Here is a 21,471-nt window from a genome sequence, read left to right as displayed (position 1 = left end):
AAGAAAACAAACATTCAGATGTAAAAATGGAGGAAAAATATCAGGTTTTCATTTGAGACTATCTTAGAAAACAACTATTTTAACCATGATAGCAGAGTGGTAGGATAACCAAAACTGGAGAGAAGGTGGAGGAAACATGGAGGAAACTCTGTGCAGGCGGAGGTAAGCGGAGATAACTTGTGGAGGGAAATATGGAGGAAAGAAAACAAACATTCAGAGGTAAAAATGGAGGAAAAATATCAGGTTGTCACGTGAGACTATCTTAGAAAACAACTATTTTAACCATGATAGCAGAGTGGTAGGATATTCAAAACTGGAGAGAAGGTGGAGGAAACATGGAAGAAACTCTATGCAGGCGGAGGTAACCGGAGATAACTTGTGGAGGGAGATATGGAAGAAAGAAAACACAGCCATACAAATATTGACAGTAGAATCACAACCACAACATTTCAACAAAACCTCCCTTTCTGCTTCTCCCTCTCCTTCCTACAGGTAACGAAATCCTACACAGGCTGACCAAGGAGCCACACATACTGAGGGTGGACGCTGAGGACTTCGAAAACAGCAGACGATTTGGAATGTGGCACAAATTCAAAGTTGACAGTGAGAAGCAAGGGTAAGTTTGAAGTCACTGTCCATCTACCAATCTAGCTAGTCCAAAAAAGGGTGCTTTGGTCGACTTGCAAGGACTGTCAAGGGGGTAAATGAGTATTGGAAGGTTAGGACAAAGGGCTAATGTGAGGGATGAGTGGCCATTGTAAGGCTGGGACAAAGGCCTAGTGTGAGGGATGAGTGGGTATTGGAAGGCTGGGACAAGGGCTAGTGAGAGGGGTAAGTGGGCATTGGAAGACTAGGACAAAGGGCTAGTGTGTGAAGTTAGGCTAGGTTAGGTTAGGTTAGATCTACTACTACTACCACTACTACTACTACTACTACTACTACTACTACTACTACTACTACTACTACTACTACTACTACTACTACTACTACTACTACTACTACTACTACTACTACTACTACTACTACTACTACTACTACTACTACTACTACTACTACTACTACTACTACTACTACTACTACTACTACTACTACTACTACTACTACTACTACTACTCCTACAGGTACAGGCTTCAGGCGGTGCTGTACGACACTAACAGCACGCTCGGTGATGGTCTTCTCTGGCACAGCGGAATGCAGTTTTCCACCATCGACAGAGATAATGATAAACACAAAGGTGATTAATGGTGCCAAAATTAATGGTGCCAAAATTAATGGTGACAAAATTAATGGTGCCAAAATTAATGGTGCCAAATTGAATGGTGCCAAATATAATGGTGCCAAAATTAATGGTGACAAATTGAATGGTGCCAAACATAATGGTGCCAAATTGAATGGTGCCAAACATAATGGTGCCAAACATAATGGTGCCAAACATAATGGTGCCAAATGGAAAGGTGCCAAACATAATGGTGCCAAACATAATGGTGCCAAACATAATGGTGCCAAAATTAATGGTGCCAAACATAATGGTGCCAAATGGAAAGGTGCCAAATGGACAGGTGCCAAACATAATGGTGCCAAACATAATGGTGCCAAATTGAAAGGTGACAAATTGAATGGTGCCAAACATAATGGTGCCAAAATTAATGGTGCCAAATTGAAAGGTGCGAAATGGACAGGTGCCAAACATAATGGTGCCAAACATAATGGTGCCAAACATGATGGTGCCAAATTGAAAGGTGACAAACATAATGGTGCCAAATGGAAAGGTGCCAAACATAATGGTGCCAAACATAATGGTGCCAAATGGAAAGGTGCCAAACATAATGGTGCCAAATGGAAAGGTGCCAAACATAATGGTGCCAAACATAATGGTGCCAAATTGAATGGTGCCAAACATAATGGTGCCAAATTGAATGGTGCCAAATGGAAAGGTGCCAAACATAATGGTGCCAAACATAATGGTGCCAAATGAAAAGGTGCCAAACATAATGGTGCCAAACATAATGGTGCCAAATGGAAAGGTGCCAAACATAATGGTGCCAAACATAATGGTGCCAAAAATAATGGTGCCAAACATAATGGTGCCAAACGTAATGATGCCAAACATAATGGTGCCAAATATAATGGTGCCAAATATAATGGTGCGAAATGGAAAGGTGCCAAATGGACAGGTGCCAAACATAATGGTGCCAAATTGAATGGTGCCAAACATAATGGTGCCAAACATAATGGTGACAAACATGATGGTGCCAAATGGAAAGGTGCCAAACATAATGGTGCCAAATGGAATGGTGCCAAACATAATGGTGCCAAAATTAATGGTGCCAAATGGAAAGGTGCCAAACATAATGGTACCAAATTGAATGGTGCCAAACTTAATGGTGCCAAATTGAATGGTGCCAAACATAATGGTGCCAAAAATAATGGTGACAAATTTCTGTAGGATGGCTGTCTGTCTGTCCTAAGAGGAGAAGGAGGAGGAGGAGGAGGAGGAGGAGGAAGAGGAGGAGGAGGATTGTAGTAGTAGTAGTAGTAGTAGTAGTAGTAGTAGTAGTTGTTGTTGTTGTTGTTGTTGTTGTTGTTGTTGTTGTTGTTGTTGTAGTAGTAGTAGTAGTAGTTGTAGTTGTTGTTGTTGTTGTTGTTGTTGTTGTACAAAAACACACAAAAACACACAAAAACACTCAAAAACACAAAAACACGAAAACACTCAAACACTCAAAAACACACAAAACACACAAACACACAAAACACAAAAACACAAAAAACGCAAAACACGCAAAACATTCAAAACACACAAAACACAAAACACACAAAACACACAAAACACTCAAACACACACAAAACACACACAAACACTCACAAAACACACAAAACACTCACAAAACACACACAAACACACACACACACACACACACAACAAAAACACTCAAAACTAAAACACAAAAAACAAAACACACAAAACACACAAAACAAAACACACAAAACACTCAAAACACACAAAACACACAAAACACAAAAACACTAAAACACACAAAACACTCAAAACACAAAACACGCAAAACACTCAAAAAACAAAACACTAAAACACTCAAAAAACACTAAACACACAAAACACTAGATACACCCTAAAACACACATTAACTCAACAAATAACTTGACAAACACAAAACACAAAAACACCAAAACACTTCAAAACTCAAAAACTCTGTTCATAACTTGAAACACCCAAAACACCTTTAAAACACCATTAACTCTGTCCATAACTTTGAAAACACAAACACAAAACACCCCAAAACACAAAACATCAAACACACAAACACAAAACACTTCAAAACACCAATAACTTGTTCATAACTCTGAACAACAAACACAAAACACTCAAACACTTAAAACACCCAAACACCCCAAAACACCATAACCAAAACACCAAAACACCCCAAACACCACATCAAAACACCCCAAAACACTCAAAACACCCAAAACACGCAAAACACTAACTCAAACACTGTGCACACGAATACAAAGGCGGTTTTGGTATAACGTGTGTCACGCCAATCCAACAGGCGTCCCTTCAAAACAAAACACCCTTCAACAACACTCTTCAAAACAAAACACTGTCCATAACTCTTGAAAACACAAAACACAAAACACCCACACTTAAAACACACACCACATCAAACACCCCAAAACACTCAAACACCACAAACACTCAAAAACATTTCAAACACACCCTTCAAAACACCAATAACTCTGTCCATAAAACTTGAAAACACACAAAACACCTCAAACACACCTTCAAAACCCCAAAACTTCAAAACCCTTAAAACACAAAAATAACACCTTAAAAACACCTTCCTAACTGCTGCTCTCTCCCCGCCAGGCAGCTGTGCACACGAATACAAAGGCGGTTTTGGTATAACGTGTGTCATAACGCCAATCCAACAGGCGTCTTGTCCAATTCAACACAAAAACACCCCAAAACACCCTTCAAAATACCCCAAAAACACCCTAAAACACTATTAACACTGTCCGTAACTCTTGAAAAACACAAAAACATCCCAAAACACCCTAAAACACACAGAAACACACAAAAACACTCAAAAACACCTCAAAACACACAAAATACACAAAACACTCAAAACACTCAAAACATCCTTAAAAACACCCCAAAACACCCTTAAAACACCACAAAACACCGCAAAACAAAACCAAAACACCCCAAACACATCAAAACACCCCAAAACACTCAAAAACACCCCAAAACACCCTTAAAAACACCTCAAAACACCCCAAAAACCCCCCAAAACACACCAAACACACAAAAACCCTTCCTAACTGCCCCGCTCTCTCTCTCCCCGCCAGGCAGCTGTGCACACGAATACAAAGGCGGTTTTTGGTATAACGTGTGTCATAACGCCAATCCAACAGGCGTCTTGTCCAATTCCGATCAGTTTGACTCCGTGGGCTGGGTCTACTGGTCACCCAAAAGGTACAAATGGGCAAGCTTGAGGTTTCTACAGCTTAAACTGCGCCCCAAAAGCTTCGGCAGTGCTAGCAGTGACCAACCTGGGCCCGGAGACTGTTAATAGCCTGGAGAAAGTGTAAATTGAAGCTTGGATCGTGAAAAAAGTGAAGATTTGAGATAATATTCGTGAAAAACTGTGAAAATTTTGCCAGTTTTAAGTTTTGTACAGATTAAATTGTGTTTTTTTTAAGGTTTTTAGACAGAATGGTGGACAAATTTAGTGACAGTAGGTGAGAGACAGTGGGAAAAGTGAAAATTGAGGCTTGAATCGTGAAAAAAGTGAAGATTTGAGAAAATATTTGTGAAAAACTGTGAAAAATGTCTAAGTTTTAAGTTTTGTACAGATTAAATTGTGATTTTTTAAGGTTTTTAGACAGAATGGTGGACAAATTTAGTGACAGTGGATGGTAGACAGTGGGAAAAATGTAAATTGAGGCTTGGATCGTGAAAAAAGTGAAGATTTGTGAGAATATTCATGAAAAACTAAAAAATTTGCCAGTTTTAAGTTTTGTACAGATTAAATTGTGTTTTTTTTAAGGTTTTTAGACAGAATGGTGGGCAGATTTAGTGGCAGGAGGTAGAAGACAGTGAGAACAGTGAAAATTGAGGCTTGGATCGTGAAAAAAGTGAAGATTTGAGAGAATATTCGTGAAAAACTGTGAAAAATGTCCCACTTTTAAGTTTTGTACAGATTAAATTGTGATTTTTTTAAGGTTTTTAGACAGAATGGTGGACAAATTTAGTGACAGTGAATGGGGGACAGTGGGAACAGTGAAAATTGAGGCTTGGATCGTGAAAAAAGTGAAGATTTGAGAGAATATTCGTGAAAAACTAAAAAATTTGCCAGTTTTAAGTTTTGTACAGATTAAATTGTGTTTTTTTGAGGTTTTTAGACAGAATGGTGGGCAGATTTAGTGGCAGTAGGTGGAAGACAGTGAGAACAGTGAAAATTGAGGCTTTAGTCGTGAAAAAAGTGAAGATTTGAGATAATATTCGTGAAAAACTGTGAAAAATGTCTAAGTTTTAAGTTTTGTACAGATTAAATTGTGTTTTTTTTAAGGTTTTTAGACAGAATGGTGGACAAATTTAGTGACAGTGGATGGAAGACAGTGGGGAAAGTGAAAATTGAGGCTTGGATCGTGAAAAAAGTGAAGATTTGAGAGAATATTCGTGAAAAACTGTGAAAATTTGCCTGTTTTAAGTTTTGTACAGATGAAATTGTGTTTTTTTTGAGGTTTTTAGACAGAATGTTTGGCAGATTTAGTGACAGTAGGTGGAAGACAGTGAGAACAGTGAAAATTGAGGCTTGGATCGTGAAAAAAGTGAAGATTTGAGATAATATTCGTGAAAAACTGAAAATTTGCCAGTTTTAAGTTTTGTACAGATTAAATTGTGTTTTTTTTAAGGTTTTTAGACAGAATGTTTGGCAGATTTAGTGACAGGAGGTAGAAGACAGTGAGAACAGTGAAAATTGAGGCTTGAATCGTGAAAAAAGTGAAGATTTGAGAGAATATTCGTGAAAAACTGAAAATTTGCCAGTTTTAAGTTTTGTACAGATTAAATTGCTTTTTTTTAAGGTTTTTAGACAGAATGGTGGACAAATTTAGTGACAGTGGATGGTAGACAGTGGGAAAGGTGGAAATTGAGGCTTGGATCGTGAAAAAACTTGAAGATTTGAGAGAATATTCGTGAAAAACTGTGAAAATTTGCCAGTTTTAAGTTTTGTACAGATTAAATTGTGTTTTTTTTAGGTTTTTAGACAGAATGGTGGGCAGATTTAGTGACAGTGGATGGAAGACAGTGGGAAAAGTGTAAATTGAGGCTTGGATCGTGAAAAAAGTGAAGATTTGACAGAATATTCGTGAAAAACTGTGAAAAATTTGCCAGTTTTAAGTTTTGTACAGATTAAATTGTGTTTTTTTGAGGTTTTTAGACAGAATGGTGGGCAGATTTAGTGACAGTAGGTGGAAGACAGTGTGAAAAGTGTAAATTGAGGCTTGGATCGTGAAAAACTTGAAGATTTGAGAGAATATTTATAAAAGAGTACTGTCAAAATATCGACATGTACTGATCAAAACACTTAATTTCTTTTATTTTGTTGATGTAAACACTGAAAAATCAACAAAAAATTAATAAAAAGCTAGTTTATAAAGTTATCAATGTATTAGATAAGAATTAAGAGAGACAGAAAGAATATTTGACGATTTATAATAGAGAACGGTCAAAATGTCAACATGTACTGATCAAAACACTTAATTTCCTATATTTTGCTGATGTAAACACTGAAAAATCAACAGAAAAATAATAAAAAGCTAGTTTATAAAGTTATTAATGCATTAGATAAGAGTTAAGAGAGATAGAAAGAATATTTGACGATTTATAATAGAGAACGGTCAAAATGTCGACATGTACTAATCAAAACACTTAATTTCTTTTATTTTGCTGATGTAAACACTGAAAAATCAACAAAAAATTAATAAAAAGCTAGTTTACAAAGTTATCAATGTATTAGATAAGAATTAAGAGAGATAGAAAGAATATTTGACAATTTATAAAAGAGAACGGTCAAAATATCGACATGTACTGATCAAAACACTTAATTTCCTTTATTTTGTTGATATAAACACTGAAAAATCAACAGAAAATAATTAAAAAGCTAGTTTATAAAGTTATTAATGCATTAGATAAGAGTTAAGAGAGATAGAAAGAATATTTGACGATTTATAAAAGAGTACGGTCAAAATGTCGACATGTACTGATCAAAATACTTAATTTCCTTTATTTTTGCTGATGTAAACACTGAAAAATCAACATAAAATTAATAGAAAGCTAGTTTATAAAGTTATCAATGCATTAGATAAGAGTTAAGAGAGATAGAAAGAATATTTGACGATTTATAAAAGAGTACTGTTAAAATGTCGACATGTACTGATCAAAACACTTAATTTCCTATATTTTGTTGATGTAAACACTTAAAAATCAACAGAAATTAATAGAAAGCTAGTTTACAAAGTTATTAATGCATTAAATAAGAATTAAGAATATAGAAAGAATATTTGACAATTTATAAAAGAGTACTGTTAAAATGTCGACATGTACTGATCAAAACACTTAATTTCCTTTATTTTTGCTGATGTAAACAGAAAATACTAAGAAATTGTGGTGTTTTTGAGAGTTTGAGAGAGTTTCCAGGCGGTTTAAGAGTGTTTAAGGCTGTTTAAGGCTGTTTAAAAGTGTTTAAAAATGTTTAAGAGTGTTTAAAAATGTTTAAGAGTGTTTAAGTCTGTTTAAGAGTGTTTAAGAGTGTTTAAGGCTGTTTAAGAGTGTTTAAGGCTGTTTAAGAGTGTTTAAAAATGTTTAAGAGTGTTCAAGGCTGTTTAAGAGTGTTTGAAGCTGTGTAAAAGTGTTTAAGAAGGTTTCAGTCCGTTTTAAGAGTGCTAAAGAGTGTCTAAGAGAGTTTAAGGCTGTTTTGAAGGGGTTTGAATGTGTTAGAGGCTGTTTAAGAGTGTTTAAGAGTGTTTTAAGGCTGTTTTGAAGGGGTTTGAATGTGTTTCAGGCTGTTTAAGAGTGTTTAAGAATGTTTAAGAGAGTTTTAAGGCTGTTTTAAAGGGGTTTGAGTGTGTTTAAGAGTGTTTAAGAATGTTTAAGAGAGTTTAAGGCTGTTTTGAAGGGGTTTGAGTGTGTTTAAGGGTGTTTGAGAGTGTTTAAGAGTGTTTAAGAGAGTTTTAAGGCTGTTTTGAAGGGGTTTGAATGTGTTAGAGGCTGTTTAAGAGTGTTTAAGAATGTTTAAGAGAGTTTAAGGCTGTTTTGAAGGGGTTTGAGTGTGTTAGAGGCTGTTTAAGAGTGTTTAAGAATGTTTAAGAGAGTTTTAAGGCTGTTTTAAAGGGGTTTGAGTGTGTTTAAGCTGTTTAAGAGTGTTTAGGAATGTTTAAGAGAGTTTTAAGGCTGTTTTGAAGGGGTTTGAGTGTGTTTAAGGGTGTTTGAGAGTGTTTAAGAGAGTTTAAGAGAGTTTAAGGCTGTTTTGAAGGGGTTTGAATGTGTTAGAGGCTGTTTAAGAGTGTTTAGGAATGTTTAAGAGAGTTTTAAGGCTGTTTAGAAGGGGTTTGAGTGTGTTAGAGGCTGTTTAAGAGTGTTTAAGAATGTTTAAGAGAGTTTTAAGGCTGTTTTAAAGGGGTTTGAGTGTGTTTAAGGGTGTTTGAGAGTGTTTAAGAATGTTTAAGAGAGTTTTAAGGCTGTTTTGAAGGGGTTTGAATGTGTTTAAGAGTGTTTAAGAGTGTTTAAGAGAGTTTAAGGCTGTTTTGAAAGGGTTTGAGTGTGTTTCAGGGTGTTTAAGAGTGTTTAAGAATGTTTAAGAGAGTTTAAGGCTGTTTTGAAGGGGTTTGAGTGTGTTTAAGAGTGTTTAGGAATGTTTAAGAGAGTTTTAAGGCTGTTTTAAAGAGGTTTGAGTGTGTTTAAGAGTGTTTAAGAATGTTTAAGAGAGTTTTAAGGCTGTTTTAAAGGGGTTTGAATGTGTTAGAGGCTGTTTAAGAGTGTTTAAGAATGTTTAAGAGAGTTTTAAGGCTGTTTTGAAGAGGTTTGAGTGTGTTTGAGGATGTTTAAGAGTGTTTAAGAGAGTTTAAGGCTGTTTTGAAGGGGTTTGAATGTGTTAGAGGCTGTTTAAGAGTGTTTAGGAATGTTTAAGAGAGTTTTAAGGCTGTTTTGAAGGGGTTTGAATGTGTTAGAAGCTGTTTAAGAGTGTTTAGGAATGTTTAAGAGAGTTTTAAGGCTGTTTTAAGGGCATTTAACGCTGTTTTAGGATGTTTATCTGTGTTTTAAGAGTGTTTCAAGGTTTTTACACCAAATTATTGTTAAAACTGTGAAAAAAGTAAAAAAATATTGTTCGCTCTATTTAAAATGCAGATGTGTGTGTTTTAAAGGGCGTTTTGAGTGTTTTAGGGTGATTTTGGGTGTTTTTGAGTGTTTTAAAGATGTTTTTAAGGGTGTTGTAGTATATTCTTGTGTTTTAAGAGTGTTTTTCAGGTTTTGAGGGTGATTTTACGTGTTTATAAGAGTGTTTTGTGTGTTTTAAGAGTGTTTTGGTGTGTTTTAGGGTGTTTGGTGTGTTTTAGGGTGTTTTGGTGTGTTTAGGGTGTTTTGGTGTGTTTTGGGGTGTTTTGCATGTTTTAGGGTGTTTTGGTGTGTGTTTAAAGGGTGTTTTGGTGTGTTTAAAGGTGTTTTGGTGTGTTTAGGGTGTTTTAGGGTGTTTTGGGTGTTTTGATGTGTTTTGGTGTGTTTTGGGGGTGTTTTGCGTGTTTTAGGGTGTTTCGGTGTGTTTAAAGGGTGTTTGGTGCATTTTAGGGTGTTTTGGTGTGTTTTAGGGTGTTTTTGCGTGTTTTAGGGTGTTTTGGTGTGTTTAAAGGGTGTTTTCAAGCTATTTAAGAGAGTTTAAAGCAGAACATTACTAAAACAGCAAAGAAATATTGGAACTGGTGTTTTTTGAGGTTATAGTGGTAGTTATAGGTGTTTTTGAGGTTATAGTAGAAGTTATAGTTGTTTTTTGAGGTTATAGTAGAAGTTATAGGTGTTTTTTGAGGTTATAGTAGAAGTTATAGTTGTTTTTTGAGGTTATAGTAGAAGTTATAGGTGTTTCTGGGGTTATAGTGGTAGTTATAGGTGTTTTTTGAGGTTATAGTTGTAGTTATAGGTGTTTTTGAGGTTATAGTGGAAGTTATAGGTGTTTTTTGAGGTTATAGTGGAAGTTAAAGTTGTTTTTGAAGTTATAGTAGAAGTTATAGTTGTTTTTTGAGGTTATAGTAGAAGTTATAGGTGTTTTTTGAGGTTATAGTGGAAGTTATAGGTGTTTTTTGAGGTTATAGTGGAAAGTTATAGGTGTTTTTTGAGGTTATAGTTGTAGTTATAGGTGTTTTTTGAGGTTATAGTGGTAGTTATAGGTGTTTTTGGAGGTTATAGTTGTAGTTATAGTTGTTTTTTGAGGTTATAGTGGAAGTTATAGGTGTTTTTTGAGGTTATAGTTGTAGTTATAGGTGTTTTTTGAGGTTATAGTGGTAGTTATAGGTGTTTTTGAGGTTATAGTAGAAGTTATAGTTGTTTTTTGAGGTTATAGTAGAAGTTATAGGTGTTTTTTGAGGTTATAGTGGTAGTTATAGGTGTTTTTTGAGGTTATAGTGGTAGTTATAGGTGTTTTTTGAGGTTATAGTTGTAGTTATAGGTGTTTTTGAGGTTATAGTAGAAGTTATAGGTGTTTTTTGAGGTTATAGTGGTAGTTATAGTTGTTTTTTGAGGTTATAGTAGAAGTTATAGTTGTTTTTTGAGGTTATAGTTGTAGTTATAGTTGTTTTTTGAAGTTATAGTAGAAGTTATAGGTGTTTTTTGAGGTTATAGTGGTAGTTATAGGTGTTTTTTGAGGTTGTAGTTATAGGTGTTTTTTGAGGTTGTAGTTATAGGTGTTTTTTGAGGTTATAGTAGAAGTTATAGGTGTTTTTTGAGGTTATAGTTGTAGTTATAGGTGTTTTTTGAGGTTATAGTAGAAGTTATAGTTGTTTTTTGAGGTTATAGTAGAAGTTATAGGTGTTTCTGGGGTTATAGTGGTAGTTATAGGTGTTTTTTGAGGTTATAGTGGTAGTTATAGGTGTTTTTTGAGGTTATAGTGGAAGTTATAGGTGTTTTTTGAGGTTATAATGGTAGTTATAGGTGTTTTTTGAGGTTATAGTGGAAGTTATAGGTGTCTTTTGAGGTTATAGTGGTAGTTATAGGTGTTTTTGAGGTTATAGTAGAAGTTATAGGTGTTTTTGAGGTTATAGTGGAAGTTATAGTTGTTTTTGAAGTTATAGTGGTAGTTATAGGTGTTTTTTGAGGTTATAGTGGTAGTTATAGGTGTTTTTTGAGGTTATAGTGGTAGTTATAGGTGTTTCTGGGGTTATAGTAGAAGTTAGTGTAGTTATCATAAATAGGAGGAGAAGGAGGAGGAGGAGGAGGAGGAGGAGGAGGAGGAGGAGGAGGAGGAGGAGGAAGATAATTATTAATTTAAGAATTGTAAATATCATTGTTATTGTCACTACTACTACTACTACTACTACTACTACTACTACTACTACTACTACTACTACTACTACTACTACTACTACTACTACTTACTACTACTGTTATCATTACTACTATCACTACTACTACTACTACTACTACTACTACTACTACTACTACTACTACTATTACTACTACAATTATCATTACAACTATCACTACTACTACTACTGCTACAATTCTTCTCACACCACCACCACCACCACCACCACCACTACTACTACTACTACTACTACTACTACTACTACTGCCAAATACTAGTAATAATCATTGTATATAATTAGGTGTAATAGATTAATGTGTCATGGATCACAAATATAGTTATAGAGTTATCCGTGTCTTTTATTTACTAACATAATAATAATAATAATAATAATAATAATAATAATAATAATAATAATAATAATAATAATAATAATAATAATAATAATAATAATAATAATAATAATAATAATAATGATGATGATGATGATGATGATGATGATGATGATGATTGGGAGGAGAAAGAGAAGGAGGAGGAGGAGGAGGAGGAGGAGGAGGAGGAGAAGAAGAAGAAGAAGAAGAAGAAGAAGAAGAAGAAGAAGAAGAAGAAGAAGAAGAAGAAGAAGAAGAAGAAGAAGAAGAAGAAGAAGAAGAAGAAGAAGAAGAAGAAGAAGAAGAAGAAGAAGAAGAAGAAGAAGAAGAAGAAGAAGAAGAAGAAGAAGAAGAAGAAGAAGAAGAAGAAGAAGAAGAAGAAGAAGAAGAAGAAGAAAAAAACATTTCGGAGCCGTTGAAATGTCAAATCACACTCAGTAGTAGTAGTAGTAGTAGTAGTAGTAGTAGTAGTAGTAGTAGTAGTAGTAGTAGTAGTAGTAGTAGTAGTAGTAGTAGTAGTAGTAGTAGTAGTAGTAGTAGTAGTAGTAGTAGTAGTAGTGGTGGTGGTGGTGATAGTAGTAGTAGTAGTAGTAGTAGTAGTAGTAGTAGTAGTAGTAGTCACACAGAAGATAGCGAAGTGACACATGTTTGAGACTGTTTCTATTGAGGATTGATTGAAACACTTTAGAGAAGCTTGAGATGGAAGGTAGAGGAGGACAGTTTGGCAGGATAGAATGGTCAGTCTCTCTCTCTAGGAACATGCTCAATGTACATACTGTCTGGACATTTTAGAAAGGTCGTGTACGCGCTGTTTTTATTTATTTATTTATTTTTTTTTTTTTTAAGGATTTCCTGGCCTGAAACTTGGTGCTGGGCTCATTATGGGATTACAGCCTGTGTGTCAATGAGGACCTTGCTTCCCACACTCCACCTCTCTCTCTCTCTCTCTCTCTCTCTCTCTCTCTACATATAGAATTTACATTTCATGCAAATATATTTCTATCCGAGATCTATACTTGCTTATAAATTACTAAGATTTGAGAAAAAATTTGCCTGTCAGTCAGTCAAGCTGCCCTCCCCACTCCTCTCTCTCTCTCTCTCTCTCTCTCTCTCATCCTTGGTGGTAGCGGAAGAGGAAGTGACCCCTGGATTAACACGGTCACTTTGACCTGTGACCTCACTGGGTCACCCACAGGGATGTGACAGCGCTCGGAGGAAACCTTGTCAAGTGTTGTTGTGTTTGCAAAAATAATGCAAAATATATCTAAAAATAAACAAGAATTACTCTCTCTTTTTTTTGTATACCATGTGGGCTTTTCAGTTACCAAGTATGAAGTACCTGACTTGAGGTACACATTGGTACAAGTGTGACAGTGCCGCAGGCCGGGAAATTCCTGAGAAAGCTAACACCTAAGCGATCTTCATAAAATGGAGAGGCCAGAGGCAAACTTCCAGCAGGAAGGAAAGGTAGAAGTCGATAGACAAAGTTGAAAGAGTTTGGCCAGGCAAAATGCAAGGATAGAGGCACAGTTTTTGAGAAGAATAGGGACACGCCAGCCATCAGGACCATAAGCCTTCCGAGGGTTTAGGCCAGCGAGGGCATGGAAAACATCATTACCAAGAATTTCAATTGTGGACATGAAATAGTCAGAGGAAGGAGGAGAGAGAGGGACAAGCCCATCATGTACAGCACGAGAACAGGCTGAATTAAACCAAGGTTGAGAAGGTTTAGGTTGAGAAAAAGAATGAGGAATGTTCGCCTCCATGCCAGACACTGTCACCTCTCTCATGCGTTCAGCACAAAGAGTTGGGTCTCTGACACGGAAGCAATAATCATTCCAGGGAAAAATCAGCATAATTCCTCCTCAGATCACCCCAACTGGCAGAGGTAAAACGCCAGAGGCACCTTCGCTTTGGGGGATCCTATGGAGGAATTCGAGATATAGGACAAGATACAGAAATGAGATTGTGATCGGAGGAGCCCAACGGAGATGAAAGGGTGACAGCATAAGCTGAAGGATTTAGAGGTAAGGAAAAAATCAAGAATGTTGGGCGTTTCTCTAAGAACGCCAGAGATACGAGTAGGATGTTGCACCAGTTGCTCTAGGTCATGGAGGGTACCAAAGTTGAAGGCTAGTTCACCAGGGTGGTCAGTGAAGGAAGATGAAAGCCAAAGCTGGTGGTGAACATTGAAATCTCCAAGGATGGAGATCTCTGTGAAAGGATAGATACTGTTAAGTCGTAGCCAGATGGTGGAAAACTCGGAAGACTCAAGAGCGTGGGCACGAGAGCAAGTTAAGTCGTTGCGTACATAGACGCAACATCCAGCTTTGGAATGAAAATGAAGATAGTGAAAGTAGGAGGGAACAGAGAAGGGGCTACTGTCAGTTGCCTCAGACAGCTGTGTTTCGGTGAGGAAAAGAAGATGAGGTTTAGTAGAGGAGAGGTGGTGTTCCACAGTATTGAAAATTAGATCTAAGACCGCGAATGTTGCAGAAGTTTATGTAGAAAAAGTCAAGGAGGTGTCAAGAAATTTTGGGTCGCCAATGAGACGGCAGTCCGACCTGGGATCATTTCTGGTTCCCTCCCCAGAATGTGACTCCAAGGCTGAATTTGAATTTCAAGTCACCATTTTTTTTTATTTGAATTTCAAGTGAAGGTGTGTGTGTGTGTGTGTGTGGTAAATGCATGTAGTTTTGTGTGAAGAAGGAGAGTTGTCTTTAGAGGCAGGCTGTGACTAACCCCTTGAATTATGAGACACAAAGGGAAACGTTCAGCGAGATCACAACTAGCTTTAATGGAGAGTTCACAGCACCTCCTCAACTAGTGGTATTACATCTCGCTGGGAGTAACTTATCGTTTCGGTAGGTGTCTACTACCTCCTCCAAGTTGAATTACCTTAACCGAGTGGGAGCATGTGTCTACGTATCTCCTGGAGTGTGGTAGGATGTCGGTGAGAGGCTATGAAGTATGGCAGAAACCAGCGCCCGTCAAGTCATCCAGTCAAGGTTGTACGCAGAGGGGAAGAGTCGTCTACACCTTGACTAACACAACCACACACCACACCACACCAACCGCTGCCACCAGTGAGATGAGAAGCCTGATGGAGCCACTGAAGGGGGAGAAGAGACGGAAGAACCAACAAGAGAGCCTGCCTCTGTACTTACAAGACTTAGCGGTGAGGACCACTACTCAGGTGAGAGCTGAGCTGGCGAGTAGAGAGAGAGAGAGAGAGAGAGCATTGCTTGCACAGAACTGAGACGTATTCAGCAGTGGAGATGGAGATTTAAATTTGGGATGCACGTCATTAGTGCAACACCACTCTACACACGAGGCAGTCCTCCCATCAAGAAGGCGCCTCGTTGGGTTCCACCAGCGAAGAGAGAAGAGATGGAGAAGTAAATCTGTGGAGATGGAAACAATGGGATTGATGGAGCGGCCAGACAGTCTGTGGTGCTTGCCGGTTGTACTAGTGACGAATAAAGGACAACACCAGGAGGTTTTGTGTTGACTACTGGGTGCTGAACGCTGTCACAGTCCCTAACACCTACACTAGCTGGCGCATCGATGACACGTTAAACGGTCTCAGCAGGCAATTTTATTTATAGTGGTGGGCATATTAGGGCCTCATCACCACCCAAGCCCATCTTGAGTGTAACCACCTAGGACCTGGGTACCACGGTGACATGTAGCTAACTTTAAACCACTCGATAAATGGCAGTGTTTAAGGTTGCATGTGGTGGGATTCGAACCTACATGTGGACGTCTGCATGACCCCACGCTCGCCACCTTATCCCTAGCAGTAAGGTACCACAATGCTGTTCATCATAGCTCTCCCTGTTTCCTTTAAAGTTCAGGAATCACTTTTCTGCCGAAGCAAGCATTCACATGAGATTTTGAAGCCATGTGGGTTCGTAACTATCAGGGAGTTTAAACAATAAAGGAAACTAAAAAGAAAAATTTGCCAAATTTAATAAACATAGAAATTTATTCTGCATTTTGTCACATTCTAACCTACACTAGAACAGCTTCATGAAAAGTGTCATGACCCGAGACAGTTTCTTTGTCATAATATTTAGCAAAGGTGGCTTCTCTTGACCACCCAGCCTTCGCCATGATGTGCATAATGGGCACATTCATGGCCTTGGCTTTGGATGCCGCAGCAGACCGAACACTCCCAGCTGAATGTTTAGCCGTGTCTATGCCAGATAAGTGAAGGACCGACCTGATCCAATGGGCAATGGTGTCTTTTAACACTTTCTTGTGGGGCTTGATAAAGCTAATAAGTAGGCTCTCACTACCATTCTCAACGCTGTGTAGTCGCTCAGTCTGCGCGATGTAAAACTTCAATGTTTCACACACACAAAGCCTACTAGCCCTTGAGTATGCATGGAAAGTAACAAATCTTACATTGAAGGCAGGCCTACATTGTTTAATGTTTCCTGTTAACAAAACTGAAATAGATTCCTTCTTAATTTGTATGCCACTCAACAACAATAGATGCAACGTTTGCATCCGAGCAGCTTGCGTAAGTGCCATTAACATGACAAGTTTAAATGTTAAGTCCTTTAGTGAAAGAGAGTTTAATGGATCCATGGTTCTCAGGTGCTGGAGCACTGGCTGGACATCCCAGGTCTCTGCAAATCTGGGTAAAGGTGGCCTTAAGTTAAAAATTCCCCTCAGTAACCTGTTAACAAGCGGATGGTTACCAGCTCGATAACCATCCACTACAATTCCCAGAGAAGAAAGAGCTCCTCTGGCTGTATTAACAGAATCATAACCTACACCTCTATGGAAGGTATCAGACAAAAAATTTACAATATCAACAACAGAGGGATTAACGGGATTGATGCATTTCCTACCACAAAACTGTAGCCATCTAGTAAGGTGCGGTCGATACTGCTTTGTGGTTGCGGGTCTCCATGAAGCCATGATGATGTCTGTGCCTGCCAAAGATACTCCGCGTTCTCGCAAGTGTTCCCGGAAAAGAGGCAAGCCATCAGCCTTGTGTGGGTCATGATGGGGTGTTCCTCGCAATACATTCCCCCGCCTCGGTATCAGGAATGCCTCCCTGATGAGCATCTTGATTAACACACCCATCCATGGTTGGGACGGCCACAGTGGCACAATCATCCAACCTTGTGCCAGCGGATTTTCCAGGCATCCGGATTAAAGCAAATGGGGAAAAGCGTTTTAAGGCATGCATAAAAATTCAGCTTCTGGGTCAGGTTGCCACGAACAAAAGCGAGGTACCGGTTTGTTGAGCCTGGAAGCAAAAAGGTCAATACTTGGAACCCAAAATTGTTTGCAAAGTTCTTGAAAGATGTCCTAATTAATTTCCATTCGTGCCTATCATTGAACTTCCTGGATGCAGCATCAGCCAAGAGATTAACTGCACCCGGCACATGAGAACACGTAATCCAAGCCTCATTCTTCTCACACCAATTCCAAATTTGTAAACTAATGTCATTACACACAGCAGATCTTGTGCCACCCATTTCATTGACATAGTGAACAGCTGTCACGTTATCACAAAACACTCGAATATGTTTGCCTTTGATGTAAGTTGAAAATGATTGCAATGCCAAAAATATGACTTAAAGTTCTTTGGCATTAATATGTAAATCTGATTCTAGAAAGGTCCATCTGATCTGTTTTTCCTTCAGATAGCCCCCCCACCTAAGTTTGAGGCATCAGTATACAGGTCTAATTCCGTGCCACTCCGAAAGATTCTTCTATTTTGTAGTGTAATATTGTTCAACCACCAAAATATATCCTGTTTCCTTTCACTTTTCCCAGTGCAGAGATCTTTGCAGATTCTAATTTCCTATAATAAAGTTTACCCATTTCAACAGCAGGAATGGCAGCAACTAGCAAACCTATTACTCTGGCCACATCCCTGATTCAAGCTCTACCACTATACAATTCCTCACAGCTGTGAATAAGTTTACATTTCCTTCGTCCAGGTAACGTGACCATCATTGATTCAGAGTCAGTGACATTACCCAGATATTCCAAACGTGTGGTGGGTATTAAAATAGATTTACTCTCATTAATACAGAAACCTAGCCTTCTGAGCATTTGTACCGTGGCATTTATACTCTCAAAACAGCCACTGAAGCTGCTGTGGGTATTAAGAGTGTCATCGATATAACTAGTGATGACATGACCCATCTCCCTCAGTTTTGCATAGACTGGTTTCATTAATTTGGTGAACAAGCGGGGACCTTCAGCAATCCCATTAGGAAGACAGGTAAACTGATAAATTCTCCTCTGCCATTTGAAGCACAGAAAACGCTGTTGCTCTTCAGCTATTTTGATAGTATAATAGGCATGTCTGAGATCTACGGATGCCATGTAATCAATCACCTTTGTTAACCAACCTGATGGCTTGTTCAAAATTTGCCATTTTGAAATGCTGATAGGGAATGTGTGCATTAAGCTTCTCTAGATTGAGAATCATCCTAACACCACCATCTTTTTTCTTACGCAAGAAAATAGGAGAAAGAATTTGCCCCTCTAACATTTGGGTTTCCTTCATGACTTTAATTAAGCTCTAACAGTTGAGAGATTTCTTGGCAAATAATGCCTTTCTTCCTCATTAAAAATATATTCAATATTTTCACTAAATAATAGACTAATATCATCAACGTTAATGTTAAGATGACAATGTGCAACTATGTCCAAAATATGAGAATCATTGGTTAGTTTGCTCCATTCTGTCACAAAGTATTGAAGTCTTCCAGCTTCAAAATGCTGGCTTACTTCATTTATCGCCGGGGCATGGAGCGTCCCCGGCCTCGGGAGTTTTTTGCATCCGAACTCAGTCGAAAGGAAGACTGCCGTTGTTCCCCCTTGTATCCATGCATCTGCTGCCCGTAAGGATGGAACCTGGATGCAAAGCCTTTGAAAGCAGAGTTCCCCTGGGAGCCTCTTGACTTCCATCCACCGAATCTTGACGTAGAGGGCAACTGTTTCTTATTGGTGAACTTGGTCTTCAATTTCTCTGCCTCCTCAATGTGCTTTGCTGCCTGAGAGACGTCATCCCCAAATAAAAATCTGGTCATGGGGACCTTGTCTGAGCAGAGGTGCGCGTATTTCTGATTTCTCTCTCTCTTAATGATAAACCGGCGCGTCAAGTTATTCTTATGGTGAGCATTGTCCAGCAAACCGAGAGCACCATTAAGCGAACCAACTTCCTGGGCCACTTGTGGATGTCCGTTCTGAGCAAAATTGTCCAACATTTCTTAGTCAAAATAGTGGCTGCCATAACTGTCCTTACCAACACCCTTCATACGGAAGTCGGTCTTCTTTGCGTCAGGTTTAAGGGCATCCAAGACCTGAGCGTTACACTCCACTCGAGACAAAGCTTCACAGTTACTGGGTCTCTTGGCAGCGTCGTCCTTGAGAATTTCCTTGTACTCTTCCTCTCTCAGTCCGTTATCAAAAACACGATTCACCATGGCAGCCACTCGTCCATCAATCTCGGCCGCCATGGCACCCACAGGACCGTACACCTCGACACACCGCTGAAGGACACTTGCAGACTGCTGATCATTCCCTGCATCCCGTTCAGCATCCTCACAAGAGATGTAGTGTTCATCATCAGGAAAACCAGAGAACTCAGCGGGCGAGGAAGTGGCTGAACGAAATATTACCCTTTTGATGTTTACACTGTTGGTGGGGGCATTTTTACCAGCACCACCATCACCACCCAAACATTTACCTTCTTTCAAGTTGTTCATATCCCTCCGTAATTCAGCAATAGCATCCAGAACCACGTTGCAGGGCGGAGAAGCATCACAGTGGCCGTCAGTGGAAGTAGTAGCAAGGTCCAGCAGTGTGAATGGTAGTGTTCATGTCGCCTAGAACTTATAAAACTTTCCCGTTAAGAGCCACTACTGCTGGAGCCCTTATGTGATGAGGGCGCTGTCGAATGTGAGCTGGGAAGGCCAAAACCGTCTTCCATGCCCAAAGACTGGGAATTGACCAAACCAGAAGGCAAAGACATGATGACAGCCACAGGTCAACATCAACAAAGCCGTAAACTCCATAAAGTGCACCAAATGGGCATCCGCTGCTAAATGCATTACGGGTGTTGTGCCAGTCAACTCTTAAACGGTAATAGACTGGTAGCTTATCCACTCCGAAATGGATGACCGATAGACTGCCAGGGTTGAACATCTGGTAGAATGCTCGCTTCGGCAGAAAAATTATTCCCGATGTAAAATAATAGTAGTGGTGGACGTCGTGGTGGTGATAGAAGAATTGTCAGTAGTAGTAGTAGTAGTAGTAGTTGTGGTGGTGGTTGTGGTGGTAATATGAATAAATACTTCGATTGTTAAGAAGACTGACTTTTATTAATATATGAGAGAAAAATATTTACAGGTTTAACAGACAATGAAAATAATAATAATAATAATAATAATAATAATAATAATAATAAAAATAATAATAAAAACAATGAGAGAGAGAGAGAGAGAGAGAGAGAGAGAGAGAGAGAGAGAGAGAGAGAGAGAGAGAGAGAGAGAGAGAGAGAGAAATTTACAAAAAATAAATAAATAAGTAAATAAATAATAATAATAATAATAATAATAATACATACATACATACATACATACATACATACACACACTAATACTAACCTATTCACGACATTGAGATTTTGTGGTAATAATAATAATAATAATAATAATAATAATAATAATAATAATAATAATAATAATAATAATAATAATAATAACAATAATACAGTGTCCGTCTGTCTGTCTGTCTGTTTGTTTGAGTGTGTGTGTGTGTGTGTGTGTGTTCGTTTGTCCGTTATATACAAACTTAAAAGAGAAACCTTAAGTGTAATAATAATAATAATAATAATAATAATAATAATAATAATAATAATATATACAATGATCTTCTTCTTCTTCTTCTTCTTCTTCTCCTCCTCCTCCTCCTCTTCCTCTTCCTCTTCTTCTAATCACTACACACATACAGGACAACTCCTAAATCTACACATTAATTACATAGGTGTGTCTGTGTGTACGTTTGTCTGTGTGTCCGTGTGTGTGTGTGTGTGTGAGTGTGTATGTACAGAAATAATAATAATAATAATAATAATAATAATAATAATAATAATAATAATAATAATAATAATAATAATTGGTTTTGTTCATTTTTCTCGTAATTATTATTGTTATTATTATTATTTTATTTTTTTGGAATGCGCCTGTAATAATAATAATAATAATAATAATAATAATAATAATAATAATAATAATAATAATGATGACGATGATAAATAACTTAAATAATAAAAATAATAATAACTGGAATGATATTATGGTCCCAAAATTATTATTATTATTATTACTATTACTACTACTACTACTATTACTATTATTACTATCATTACTAATTACTTATACTAATATTTTGTGTCCGACTCTCTCTCTCTCTCTCTCTCTCTCTCTCTCTCTCTCTCTCTGTTGAAATCCTGAGAGAGAGAGAGAGAG

The 21,471-nt window shown here is 37.8% G+C and overlaps 1 protein-coding gene and 1 long non-coding RNA gene across 6 annotated transcripts; both read left to right on the top strand.

The window, feature by feature from the left end:
• The first annotated feature begins 225 nt into the window (after positions 1–225).
• Positions 226–5,708, top strand: LOC123507061 (techylectin-5B-like). The gene is made up of 4 exons (XM_045259605.1): positions 226–243; positions 432–616; positions 1,122–1,234; positions 4,366–5,708. Exons 1-4 carry the CDS (start codon positions 226–228, stop codon positions 4,587–4,589), a joined length of 540 nt encoding a protein of 179 aa, XP_045115540.1. The 3' UTR covers positions 4,590–5,708.
• A 4,108-nt stretch (positions 5,709–9,816) lies between these two features.
• Positions 9,817–11,478, top strand: LOC123506474. 5 transcript variants are annotated; one of them, XR_006675448.1, is made up of 4 exons: positions 9,817–10,933; positions 10,984–11,249; positions 11,341–11,351; positions 11,414–11,478. It is a non-coding gene; the product is annotated as an uncharacterized LOC123506474 (long non-coding RNA). The 5 variants fall into 5 exon arrangements; XR_006675447.1 differs by having other exon boundaries at positions 9,817–10,192; positions 10,315–10,933; positions 10,984–11,478; XR_006675449.1 differs by having other exon boundaries at positions 9,817–10,593; positions 10,984–11,478.
• Positions 11,479–21,471: the final 9,993 nt, after the last annotated feature.

The sequence above is a fragment of the Portunus trituberculatus genome, chromosome 2, assembly GCF_017591435.1.
Source record: "Portunus trituberculatus isolate SZX2019 chromosome 2, ASM1759143v1, whole genome shotgun sequence".
Lineage (NCBI taxonomy): Eukaryota > Metazoa > Arthropoda > Malacostraca > Decapoda > Portunidae > Portunus > Portunus trituberculatus.
The sequence above is the reverse complement of the archived record's forward strand: the minus strand, read 5'-3'. Positions and strand labels throughout refer to the sequence as shown.